The sequence below is a fragment of the Topomyia yanbarensis genome, unplaced genomic scaffold (assembly GCF_030247195.1).
Source record: "Topomyia yanbarensis strain Yona2022 unplaced genomic scaffold, ASM3024719v1 HiC_scaffold_24, whole genome shotgun sequence".
NCBI classification, from domain to species: Eukaryota; Metazoa; Arthropoda; class Insecta; order Diptera; family Culicidae; genus Topomyia; species Topomyia yanbarensis.
The window spans coordinates 114,757-126,857 of record NW_026683426.1 but is presented as its reverse complement, the minus strand read 5'-3'; the positions used below and the strand labels follow the sequence as shown (position 1 = coordinate 126,857).

Genomic DNA, 12,101 nt, shown 5'->3' with positions numbered 1-12,101 from the left:
GCGAAAAAAATTTTCGTTTCCATTTCGTAAGCGCTACGCAGCTCTCGCGAAAACGATAACGAAATTTGCAGTTAGCCGAGACACGGTTCGACAAACGATAAGTTTCGTATTACTTCCGCGAGATAGCGCTGCTTTCTATGCGCTGTCACCACGGCAAGGTTTTTCCTTGCGAAATAATGATCAGTGGTATTATTCCGCTGCGGAGGCTCGCGAAATTTTGACAGACTGCGATAAAAAATACAAAAAAACAAGATTTGTGTATTTTTTCATCGCAAGCTGTCAAAATATCTTAATATAGAATTTGCTTTTGTTATGCAATATTTGAAATTCGAATGGTGAGTTATAAAATATGATTGGAATTCTTTAATTTCTAATTCAAATTATCTTTCAGTATGTAATGATTATTTACAGTGCGCCTAAACAAACCCGGATTCAGTCGCAACGGCAGAGGATTGTACAGCTGGAGAAATGATAAAAATCGTTCCGACTTACTATTTTTCAAAGCCGCTAGAGCAGTCTTTTCCGTTAGTGGTAGAAGCAGGAAACATCGATCTACCTCAGCAGTTTGCCTCAATAACAACAACGTATGACCTAGTCTACATCCGCAACTAGTGCAAACGATCCAAGCCAATCAGGGCAGATGTAGAAGACCATTGGCCAACTTTGGCAGTTGCAGCAGCAAACAAATCAGAACTATGATCACCCATCCGCAGAAAACGATAGAGCTACAGCATCGGTCAAACACAGTAGCATACGATACTGTACCGTACCGCGTGCAGGAGGTCCTTTAATTCAGTTGGTGCAGCAAGGTGAGATATTTTTACTATCTTTTTTAATTTCGAAAGGATCAGTACAGTGTTCAGTACATTGTAATGAAATACCTTATTCTTAAAAAGTTCGCGTTCACTCATTCACGTATATTTTATATCATGATTTTTTCAGATCGAGCAGCAACCATAGCGGCTACAGATCCAGTGGACACATCACCGAACACCATCAACCATCCAGCAGAAGAACGCGGTGATAATGGGTCAGCAGTAAACACAACGGCAAAATGCTTGGAAAGGACTTTCTCTCGGTAAGTTTTTACCACTAGCTTCCCTCCTCCAAACATTCCTTTGCATATCTAGATGTCCTTGTTGATTTTCAGAACAAACAACGGAAGCCTACACGCACGACATGTTCAATCGGGCCAACCGTGTGACTCGTTTAGAAAAAGCGCTCATCATCGGTTTCATGGCAGCGAGGTGAGCAGACAAAAGAAGGCATCGTTTTTTCAGCAAGGTCGCTGTGGGCAAAAATTCCGCGAATTGCGAGGAATAAACCACCGAAGGGACAGTACCCGTGCTGAATTAGGCCGTTTTCCCATACATTGCAGCTATTGAATTTAATACCCGGTCAAAACGATGGCATTTCTGCACTCGTAAGTGTTTTTTCCAATACAAATAGGTTAGCGATCTGAGAGGTTATTTAAAGTGCATTTTGCCAACTGGTTTCTGTTTTTAAAAATAATCAAAATTTCTAATGGGAATGGGATAGAAAATGAAAAGAGAAAAAAATACGGAAAATCCTTCTAGTCCAGTTTTTATTTTTTTATTTACCAGGCTTCAAAAAAATTTAATTCACCAGCGACGGTTACTCCCGTAGAAACGGCTGCACTGCAGTTTTGAGCTCGCGGTAGCTACAAAAATTCTGACTAGCGGCTCCTGAAGAAAAACAAGCTGCATGCGAAATTGGAGAAACAGCTTCCTCCACGGAAGATGCAGAGGAATTCAAGTAAGTCGAAATATTTAGTATCATCTGTAAAATTATTCATGGTTAATCTTTTAGCATGGCGGATGCAAGTTTGCAATTGAAAATTATTCGCAAAGTTCTGGTAGAATCAAAACTTGATCTGGAGGTGCAGCGATAGGATCCTTCTTTGCCGCTATACTCAGTTAAAACTTTAGAAGCTTTACGCCTGAAGCCGGAACTGCTTCAGGGAGTCTGTGTTTCAACGCCCCTTCCAAGATTCAGGAGACGGCTCTACATACTCTGTTGGCCGATCCGCCACAGAACATGATCGCCCAGTCAGTCGGTAACAGAAAAAACCAATGCTTTCGTGCTGGCAGTTCTCAGTTGAGTCGATCCGTTAAAAAACTCCGCAGGTGATGTGCCTTTCCCCCCCACATGAACTGGCAATTCAGAAGGGGGAAGTAGCTGCCAAAATGGCAAAGTTTTGTCCGGAAATCAAACTTCGTTACGCCGTTCGCGGTGGAGAGATCGTCAAAAGTGCGAAGCTGATCATCAGAACACCCGGCAAGCTGATGGGCTGCAATATAAAGTTCCGGGCTTTCGACATTAAGAAGATTGCCGTTTTTGTACTGATTTTTGCACGTTATGATTCATCCGGATACACAAGCAACTGTCGTCGTCTTGCCAGATGATGTTCTCGGTCACATACGAGCGGGAAGTGATTGAGTACGCCGTAACCAATCCCATCGTGATTTGGCTGGCGCGGGAGCAAGAATCACTCGATAACACCAAAAAGTACTACGTCATATGCCACTACCAGGACGAGAAATATCAAGCAATTTCGAACATTACCGTGATTACCGTCGGACAAGCGATCATTTTCAGTCATGAGTGTAGGACAGTGGGGAACAAGGCGCCGGTAAACAAACAATTAAATGCAATAGTTTCAGTACAAACATGTCATGTTTCAACATAGTCCCAAACCCCCACATGTCAAATTGTTACATTTTGTCATCCCCTCTAAAAGTGTTACATAATTTATTAACGGTCCCTAAATTTATGTATTTCAATAGCAGCATATACTGATCATGAATATGTATCGAAGAAGGTGTTTTATTTAAAAAATTTCAAAACCCTCCGCCAATGGTAGGGTAATGAGCCTCTGTTGGTCTTATTAGGAAGGAGCCGCACTGGTTCGTTATTCACTCTGCCTTCAACCAATGGAATGTCTAAAAATTGGCATCAATATCTTTGCTTTGCTCTCAAGTTTTTCGTATGTAATAACGGCATTCAATTAGCAAAGGACTGGATATTGATCTAGTTCCTTAGAATTTTTCAGACAGCTCTATGCGCAAACGATTTCTTTAATGTCCTGTTGTTGGGTGGATTGAATAAACGGCTTTTCAGCATGAATCAGCTAAAAGCTGTGGAGCTTTATTAATGAAATGCCCTAGGAAACTTATACGCTACTTACATCGGTTCAATACGTAATCCTTCTTCTTCCCAACAATTGTGCAGGTGGAATACTATTCCGTTTAAAGCTACAATTTGGATCAAAATGTTAATTTTCAGGGCGAACAAATTCACGCCACGTTTGTCCTAACCTTAACTTGAACAATCCGACACCGTCCGTTCTGACCGACAGTATTCTTGTGCTACTATCACCTGTTAAGGAATATAATTCAGGGTAAGGATTAAAAGAATTCCTCTCCGACGTAGGTTCTACTTACGGGATTTAAATTTTTGCTTGTGATGTTCACGAATTCAATGGTCTATATTTTCAACTACTAACTAACAAATTTCATCTATATTTTTTCTTATATCTTCCTCTCATCTGTGCATGACGTCTATCTTTTTCTATCCTACCATTTCAAACGATCCTTTTTTCCTTTTTTTCTATCCTTCCATTTCAAACGGTCCTTCTTCCCTTTTCCTATCCTTCCATTTCAAATGGTCCTCACTACATCAAAATTGTCCTTCACCGACAGGTGGTCGACCGTGGAGTTGGAAGGGGTCAGCGGGACATACCGTAACACTCCCCGACCCGTAAGGCTGGTTAGCTATCTCCGGTTCAGCTTTACCTTCTGCTGTTCCCGGCTGAAGCCCCACCTTTTCTATGTCGATCCGCGCCAGCTTTGCTACAGGTCGATGCACCATTCCGTCGGGAGTCTGCACCACGGCATCGCGAACTCGCCCATCTCGGCCCACCACGACCTTGGCTACACGTCCTCGAATCCATCCGTTGCGTATCTTCTCCTCCACGATGATCACCGAATCTCCTACCTCGATCGGTTTTGTCTCCTCAAACCACTTGGTACGACGTGCGATGGTAGGAAGATATTCCCGCACCTACCGGCGCCAAAACTGATCTACCATTGTACGGCATAGATTCCAGTCGCTCCTGCAGGCTTGTCTTGGATCCGTAAGCGTCTTCGGAGTCTGCGTTACGCCGCTCGAGCTCATTAGAAGAAAGTGGTTCGGTGTTAGAGCCTCCTGTTGCGCCGTCTCCAGAGGAATATATGTTAGCGGTCTCGAATTGACCACACTCTCAGCTTCCACTAGCAACGTTGCCAGCGTTTCTTCGTTCGGCGTTCGAGAAGACTCCATTGCAGCAAGAGCGGTTTTCACCGACCGCACTAGACGCTCCCAGGCGCCACCCATGTGAGGTGATCCAGGTGGGTTAAACACCCATTTCGTGTTCGCATTGGTGAACGTTTCGGCAAGCTGGCGCTCGATTTTGCCCATCTCCTGCTTAAGTTCGTTGCTCGATCCCACGAAATTTGTGCCCCTGTCGCTGCGGATCTCCACAGGTGCTCCTCTGCGTCCGATGAAACGCCTGATCGCCATCTTGCAAGATTCCGTTGAAAGTGTGTGAGCGACTTCGAGATGGATTGCTCGTGTGGTCATACACGTGAACAGAGCTACCCATCGTTTTGCAATACTTCGGTTCACCCGCACGCCGATCGGCCCGAAATAGTCGACGCCTACGTAGGAAAATGGACGTACGTACGCCTGCAACCTGGCCGCCGGGAGTGGAGCCATTCGGGGTGTCGCCAGACTTGGCTTCTTGACTTTACACAAGGCGCACTCTTTAGCCACCTTACGCACGAACGGGCGCAGTTGCGATATGTGGAAACGCTGTCTCACTTCGTTTACGACAGTCTCGCCATTGGCGTGAAGAAATCGTTGGTGGTACCATTCAACCAGCAGTCTAGTCACTGGATGGGCTTTCGGCAATATTACTGGAAACTTAGTGTCAAACGCGGCGACGGTCGCAGCAGATATCCTTCCATCAGAACGAATAACACCTGCTTCGTCCAAGTACGGAGACAGTTTGTATATTTTGCTGGTTTTCTCTAGCCGCGCCTGTTGTCCTGGCTGCTTGTCCCGCATTACTGACAAAGTCGCTACCTCGTCCGGATACTGCTCACACTGCACCCAACGAAAGATTGTGGTTTCGGCTGTTGCTAATTCCTCTTGAGTGAGTGGTCCGTCCAGTCGAGTCTCTCGTTTTACCGTTCGCCGTAGATTTTGTACGTAGCGATGAACATGTGCTACCGATCGATACAAATGCGTCAGTTTCGAGAATCGCTCCCACCTCACAAGTTGTGGCGGTACGATAACCTCCTTGTGCACCAAACACGACCTCAGCTCTTCGTCGGTCGTCGCGCCGACTGAATCTGCATCTACGGTCCATTGATCTTCTGGCAAATATAAATCGTTGTCACCACGGAACCAACGGCCGCCTGAGGACAAACACGGCCCTTTTCCCCACTTTGTCGCATCGTCGGCGACGTTCTTTCTCGATGATATCCAACGCCATTGCTTCGCCTCCGACTTGGACAAAATCTCACCTACTCGGCAAGCTACGAACTGGCGATATCTTCGATGATCTGAATTTATCCAAGCCAGCACCGTCTTAGAGTCACACCATAACACTGTCTTCTCGACTACGAGCGAGTGCCCAGTGAGGATGGTCTTCATCAAGCGAACTCCGATTACCGCTGCCATCAACTCCAACCGTGGGATGGAGTGTGCCTTCAGTGGAGCCACCTTGGATTTCCCACCGACTAACGCAACAGAAATCCCATCCGGAAATACCGCCCGAAAGTAAGCGACACACGCATAAGCTTCTTCGCTAGCATCCACGTAGATATGCAGTTGCAGCGACAAGATATCTTTCACCGAACGTTGCGGAAAGTAGCAACGCGGAATGCTAATCTGGTCCAGATGTTTGAACAAACTCGTCCACCGCATCCACTTCCCAAGTAACTCCTCCGGAATTAGTTGATCCCATGTCGTCTTCGCCCTCCACAGCTCCTGGATTAGTACCTTGCCGTGTATGAGGAAAAAATACAACAATCCTGCCGGATCGAATGGGCTCATCACTACTCGCAGTGCCTGGCGCTTAGTTGGATGCTCCGCACCCACCGCTAGCGTCGTTGTAAACGTGAAGACATCGTCGACCGGCTTCCAGTACATCCCGAGCACGCGTTCGGTTGAACTGTTCTTGTCCAGCTGGAGACACTTTTCTGTGACTGGGTCTCTCTCCCCGACCCGTGCGAGAACCTCGGTGGAATTTGAAAGCCAGTTCCGCAGATGGAATCCGCCGAGAGAGTGGACCAGTTTGACTTCATGTGCCAGCTTCACCGCTTCGTCAACGTCGTCAGCGCTGTCCAAGTAGTCATCCACGTAGTGCTTCCGGATAATTGCGTCGGCTGCAACTGGATACTGTCTTGAATGCTCCTTAGCGTTCAAATTCTTCACGAATTGTGCCGAACACGGTGAACACGTTGCACCAAACGTTGCGACGTCCATCAAATACACATCGGGGGCTTGTGTAGGATCATCTCGCCAAAGCAGTCGTTGCGCATGTCGATCTTCTCGTCGAATCCGAATCTGGTGAAACATCTCCTTCAGATCTGCGCACAGAGCGACCCGTTTCTCCCGGAATCCGTATAGAACATTGAGCAACGTATTTAGCAGATCCGGCCCTTTCAACAGCATCGTGTTGAGTGCGACTCCATCCACTTTGGCCGCTGCATCGCAGAAGATACGAACCTTGGACGGCTTCTTGGGATTGATGACCACTCCTAAAGGTAAGTACCACGTACGCCGTGGATCTGAATCATCGAGCTCCTTCCGGGTCGCTTTGTGTATGTACCCTTTCGCTTGATACTCAGAAAGCTGTCTCCTCACACTTTCGCCGATGAGTAAATCCCTCTGCATACGCCTTTCCAAACACTGCAGTCGTCGAACCGCCATCTGGTAGCTGTCCGGGAACTCGAAGCTATCGTACTTCCAGAGAAGCCCAGTTTCGAATCGCTGTCCGACCCGCTTAGTAGTTTCCATCAGGATCCGATTTGCTCGTTGAGTTTCCGCGGACTCAGGATGGGCGACTTCCATTATTCCCAGACTCTCGACTGAGAAAAACTTCTCCACGAGCTCATGTAGGGTCTGCTCGGCCTCCTGGCACTCGCATATGTGGAAACTATGAACGATATCCCCTGACTTGTCCTGGTTGGATCCGTAAACCGTCCATCCCAAACGTGATTTTGCTGCTATCGGCTCTCCCGGTCGGCCATCTCGTAGCTTGAGTGTCGATGTAACGTGAGCGTTGTCGTTTCCGATGAGGATGCGCGGTACCGCTTGATCGTAATCATCGATCGGTAGGCCCTTTAGGTACGGAAAGGTTTCTGCGAGTTCCGCATACCGCAAGGATTGTCGTGGTAAGTCCAGCTTGCTTACGGTGCGCACGTCCGACAAAGAATGTTTGGATGCCCCTGACCGTCCTGCTATTTCCAATGCGACCCGTTGAGAATTAGCTTCTGACCTCTTCACGTTCGCCGTCCACTGCAAGCACAATGGTTGCGGATCTCCTACAACCCCAAGGTCCTTTACCAACTCTTCGTCAATCAGCGTTCTCTCCGAGCCGTCGTCCAAGAAAGCATACACGGACACAGATCGATTGTTCCCATACAAAGTCACTGGAATAATACGAAAAAGCGTAGTCTTCCCAGCGGAATGATGGTTGGTGACAGCTTTGGAACTACTTGGCTTAGCTTCATTCGATTCTTGCCTGGACCCATTCTTCGCCGAATTTCCGTCGTTCCCAAACTTCTTACAGCCATTTCCTGGCGTCTTTCCGTTTTCCCTGGCCTGCTGGGCTTCATTTGTGTCCCGTTTGGAGTGCAGCAAAGGGTGGTGACGCCGTTGACACCCGTCGATATCGCATTGCTTGCGATTCTTGCAGGGGCGCCTTCCGTGTGCTCCAAGACAGAGCCGACACAAGCCGAGTTTCTGTATTGTCTCCCAGCGTTCATCGACCGTTTTCTTGTCGAACTCTGAGCAGTCTTTTACCCGATGCCCCGGGTTTTTGCAAATGAAACACGCTGGGCTTGATGGGCGCATCGTAACGCCAGATGCTTCTTTGTTCGTCGCCATCAAAGAAGAATCCTCCATTGAGTGAGTTCCGCAGAAGTTTTTGTCCTTTCCGTTCTTCTCCTTCACTATTCGCTGCTGCTGTACAGGTTGCGGCCTAGGATCGTAGTTCACGGTCACGTCGGATGCCGCTCGCACGAGCGTCTGCATATACTGCGAGAAAGAACGCAGGTTCACTTCCCCGCAGCGCTGCTTGTATAGCGACCAGTCAAGTTTCATATGTGCTGGAAGCTTCTCTACCAACTCGAACAGTAGCATCGGATTGTTGAGATGCGCTTCATGCCTCCCGGCTTCCAGATGATCACAAAAATTCTGCACCGCCATACCGAAACCGATTAGCGTATCTAGTCTTTCCTGTTTTGGCGCAGGTACCCCTCGGATCCTCTGCAACAACGCATGGATCAACAATTCCGGTCTACCATAAAGTGTCTCCAGCGTAGCTAAAACATTTGGGACGCTCGCCGGTAGCAACAGTCGACTTCGCACCGATTCAAGTGCGTGCCCCTTCAAACACCGTTGCAACCTCGCCAAATTTTCCTCGTTCGAAAACCCGCACGTCTGAGTAGAGTTAACGTACGAGCTAATGAATAGCGGCCAGTCCTCCGGATTACCAGAAAAGATTGGCAACTCCTTGTTCATCACGTGTCTTGCCGCCAATTGTCGCGGTGTCGGTCCCCAATACGCCTGCTCGTCATGCAACGGAGGTTGCTGCGCACCAGCCTGGAACTCCGCAAACCGTGGTTGCTCCTGCGGTCCCAATTGGATTCCTGGTGGCACCGTCTGCCTTCTCGAAAACCTTTGCTCAGTGGGGATCACAGACGGTAACGGTTGGCCGGCGTACGACTGGGAATACTCTCCTCCCAGTAATTCTTCCACTGTCACTGGACCTCTAATCGGGCCTGCACTATCTCTATTCACTGCGGTCGATTGCGCGGCGATTGCAAAATTCGGATTACCAACTCGCGGAATGATAAACGAATTGCCTGCTGGAGGAGGCTGGGTGAGAGGAAAGGGATAGTTTTGGAAAGCATGCTGCTTGGGGATTACATTTGCGATGCCTTTGCTAGGCCTGGCGAGCGCGGAGGTAACCGAGAAAATGTTAGCCTGACCTCTACCAACTATTGGCGCTGTTGTGCTTTCGGCTCGACCGATAATACCCCCTAACGTTGGCTCAAACCCTGACTGCCCTAACGAAATACCTGCCAACGCTGCTTCTAGAATACCCTCGTTAATGCTAGTTGGTTGCTGCATGCCGTCCTGCCTAGCTTGTATTCCAGTTGCGGTCGTCGCGTTACTCGTACCAATAGCTGGAGCCTTCTCCGTCGGGACAACCAACGTCGAATGGGCGGCCTTCCACTGCTGTACCTTGCTGAAGGAACTCTGCACTGAGGCGACACTCCGGTTGTCTTCATCGCCTTCCCCACCTAGGTCAATCACCTCTCTCAAACGGAATGACTCGTTCATTACCGCCTGCTCTAGCTGCAATTGCCTCCGCTCAAACTCTGCTTCCTTTTTCTGCTTCTCTTGCTCCATCTTCCGCTCGTGCTCCCGGCGCTCCAACTCTATACGCTTCATCGCCAAAGCCTTCTGGGCCTCAAGTCTCTCGAGCTGTAGGCGAGCCCTTATTGCTCCAGCACTACAGGTTGAAGTGCTCGTTCCTGCTTTGCTGTTAGCCTTGCTTCCGGGTGCATCAATCACCGGAATCTGTGCCGACGGTCTCTGACAGTTTGGGCATGTAAACGGTCGGTCTGTCGCATCAATGCTGTCGTTCACACCCACACAGGTAAAATGCCACCACGAATCGCAGTGACAACAGCTTACCATCCGATCCGTGTCAGGTTCATTACACTGGTTACAGTGTGTTTCCACGGTGGGGGCACTTCCTGTACAATTCGGCATTGCTTCGTGGTTATCTTGGACGATCTTTTAGATTGTTGGGTGGATTGAATAAACGGCTTTTCAGCATGAATCAGCTAAAAGCTGTGGAGCTTTATTAATGAAATGCCCTAGGAAACTTATACGCTACTTACATCGGTTCAATACGTAATCCTTCTTCTTCCCAACAATTGTGCAGGTGGAATACTATTCCGTTTAAAGCTACAATTTGGATCAAAATGTTAATTTTCAGGGCGAACAAATTCACGCCACGTTTGTCCTAACCTTAACTTGAACAATCCGACACCGTCCGTTCTGACCGACAGTATTCTTGTGCTACTATCACCTGTTAAGGAATATAATTCAGGGTAAGGATTAAAAGAATTCCTCTCCGACGTAGGTTCTACTTACGGGATTTAAATTTTTGCTTGTGATGTTCACGAATTCAATGGTCTATATTTTCAACTACTAACTAACAAATTTCATCTATATTTTTTCTTATATCTTCCTCTCATCTGTGCATGACGTCTATCTTTTTCTATCCTACCATTTCAAACGATCCTTTTTTCCTTTTTTTCTATCCTTCCATTTCAAACGGTCCTTCTTCCCTTTTCCTATCCTTCCATTTCAAATGGTCCTCACTACATCAAAATTGTCCTTCACCGACAGGTGGTCGACCGTGGAGTTGGAAGGGGTCAGCGGGACATACCGTAACACCTGTATTTCGAGCATTTTTCGAGATAATGATAATTTAGAAGAGTGATGTCTGCGACAAAGTTTTTCAGCACGTTAAGGACTGTCTCATGGTACATAGAATTGCTTGATTTACTACCACCACAGAGAACAGACATCAATGTTCCAACAAATAAATTAATAATATTCGTGTAAGCAGCAAACGAATATCCGTTAACATACTTGCATTACGTTACTAGCATATCCCAACCTTTAGGACAATCACAGACTATCAAACATAACACTCGAAGACAATAGTGTTATGCCTGTTTGTCTGTGATGGTTTAATTATGTATATCATATTGAAATCTGATTTTCTTCCTTAGAAAAATCCTTTATTTTTGTTCTATTGCGATAGCCTATAAGGTAGAGGAGCCGTTATTCATCTCATTAGTCAGGATGTCACACTTTTTCGATTGTAACTCGGCTTACAGTGATTGGATTGCGCTTAAATAGGTATCAACATGCTTGCTTCGTTCTTAAGAAGCAGTGACATAAAAAATCTGGTTTGGAAAATGTAAAATACTCGCGTTTGAGCGAAAGTCGAGTACAACGAACCCTTATTCATCCTATCATTTGACCTAATGCGTTGAATAGAGGGAGCAGACACTGTTCTAACTGTATTCAAATGGGTGGGATGAATATAGGAGCTAAGATGAATAAGGGCACAGTAACCCTCGGTGAACACTGAAACATAACGTGAATTATGCAATGTATGACCTCCGATCGGCCTGTTTTCGGTAGAATTATGTTTAGTATGCCTGAAAATGACAAATAAAGCTTCTGAATGTAACGGCAGAAAACGCATTTTAAAAGTAGACTCGCAACACAAAAGTTTTTATGTTAGTAAAATATTGAATAGTGATATAATTATTATTCTGAGAAACCAATGAAATATTATTTTATCATTAGCTTGAAATACCAAAAATTTTCATATTCCAAAAGCTGCACATACAGAGCATGAAATGTACTGAATTCGTGTAATATTTTTATTTTTTTCATTTCCTGCCTTGGGCTGATGCTTCGGAGGGTCGCTAATAGGAACAATTTTATATGTCAATAGGATCATAGCACTAGCCATGTGGCTAAGCAAAGCTGCGAACAATAATGTCCAATTTTGCTACAAAATGTAATATCGCGGGTATTATAAATTTGATTTGTTTTATTCATTTGGTTATTATAATAGGGTAAAGAGCCTATTTTCTCATTTGAAACTGTTTACAACTAATTGGAATATAATTAAATTTTATTTTTTAATTCTAATGCAACACCAGCTTAAACATTTTGTCTCCATTGTATTGTGAAAAGCAATAGTTCAC

At 46.3% G+C, this 12,101-nt stretch overlaps 1 protein-coding gene and 1 long non-coding RNA gene across 3 annotated transcripts; one reads left to right on the top strand and one right to left on the bottom strand.

The window, feature by feature from the left end:
- The first annotated feature begins 196 nt into the window (after positions 1-196).
- LOC131695032 (uncharacterized) lies at positions 197-2,822 on the top strand. 2 transcript variants are annotated; one of them, XR_009306585.1, is made up of 6 exons: positions 197-335; positions 392-809; positions 943-1,078; positions 1,151-1,423; positions 1,605-1,776; positions 1,831-2,822. It is a non-coding gene; the product is annotated as an uncharacterized LOC131695032 (long non-coding RNA). The 2 variants fall into 2 exon arrangements; XR_009306586.1 differs by having other exon boundaries at positions 203-335; positions 412-809.
- A 276-nt stretch (positions 2,823-3,098) lies between these two features.
- LOC131695022 (uncharacterized) lies at positions 3,099-10,912 on the bottom strand. The gene is made up of 4 exons (XM_058983556.1): positions 10,336-10,912; positions 10,206-10,272; positions 3,465-10,155; positions 3,099-3,399 (listed from the first exon to the last, which is right to left on the bottom strand). Exon 3 carries the CDS (start codon positions 10,072-10,074, stop codon positions 4,084-4,086), a length of 5,991 nt encoding a protein of 1,996 aa, XP_058839539.1. The 5' UTR covers positions 10,075-10,155; positions 10,206-10,272; positions 10,336-10,912; the 3' UTR covers positions 3,099-3,399; positions 3,465-4,083.
- Positions 10,913-12,101: the final 1,189 nt, after the last annotated feature.

Excerpts from the sequence above, each read along its gene's own strand:
- LOC131695022 (XM_058983556.1), bottom strand. The coding sequence starts at position 10,074 with ATGCCGAATTGTACAGGAAGTGCCCCCACCGTGGAAACACACTGTAAC.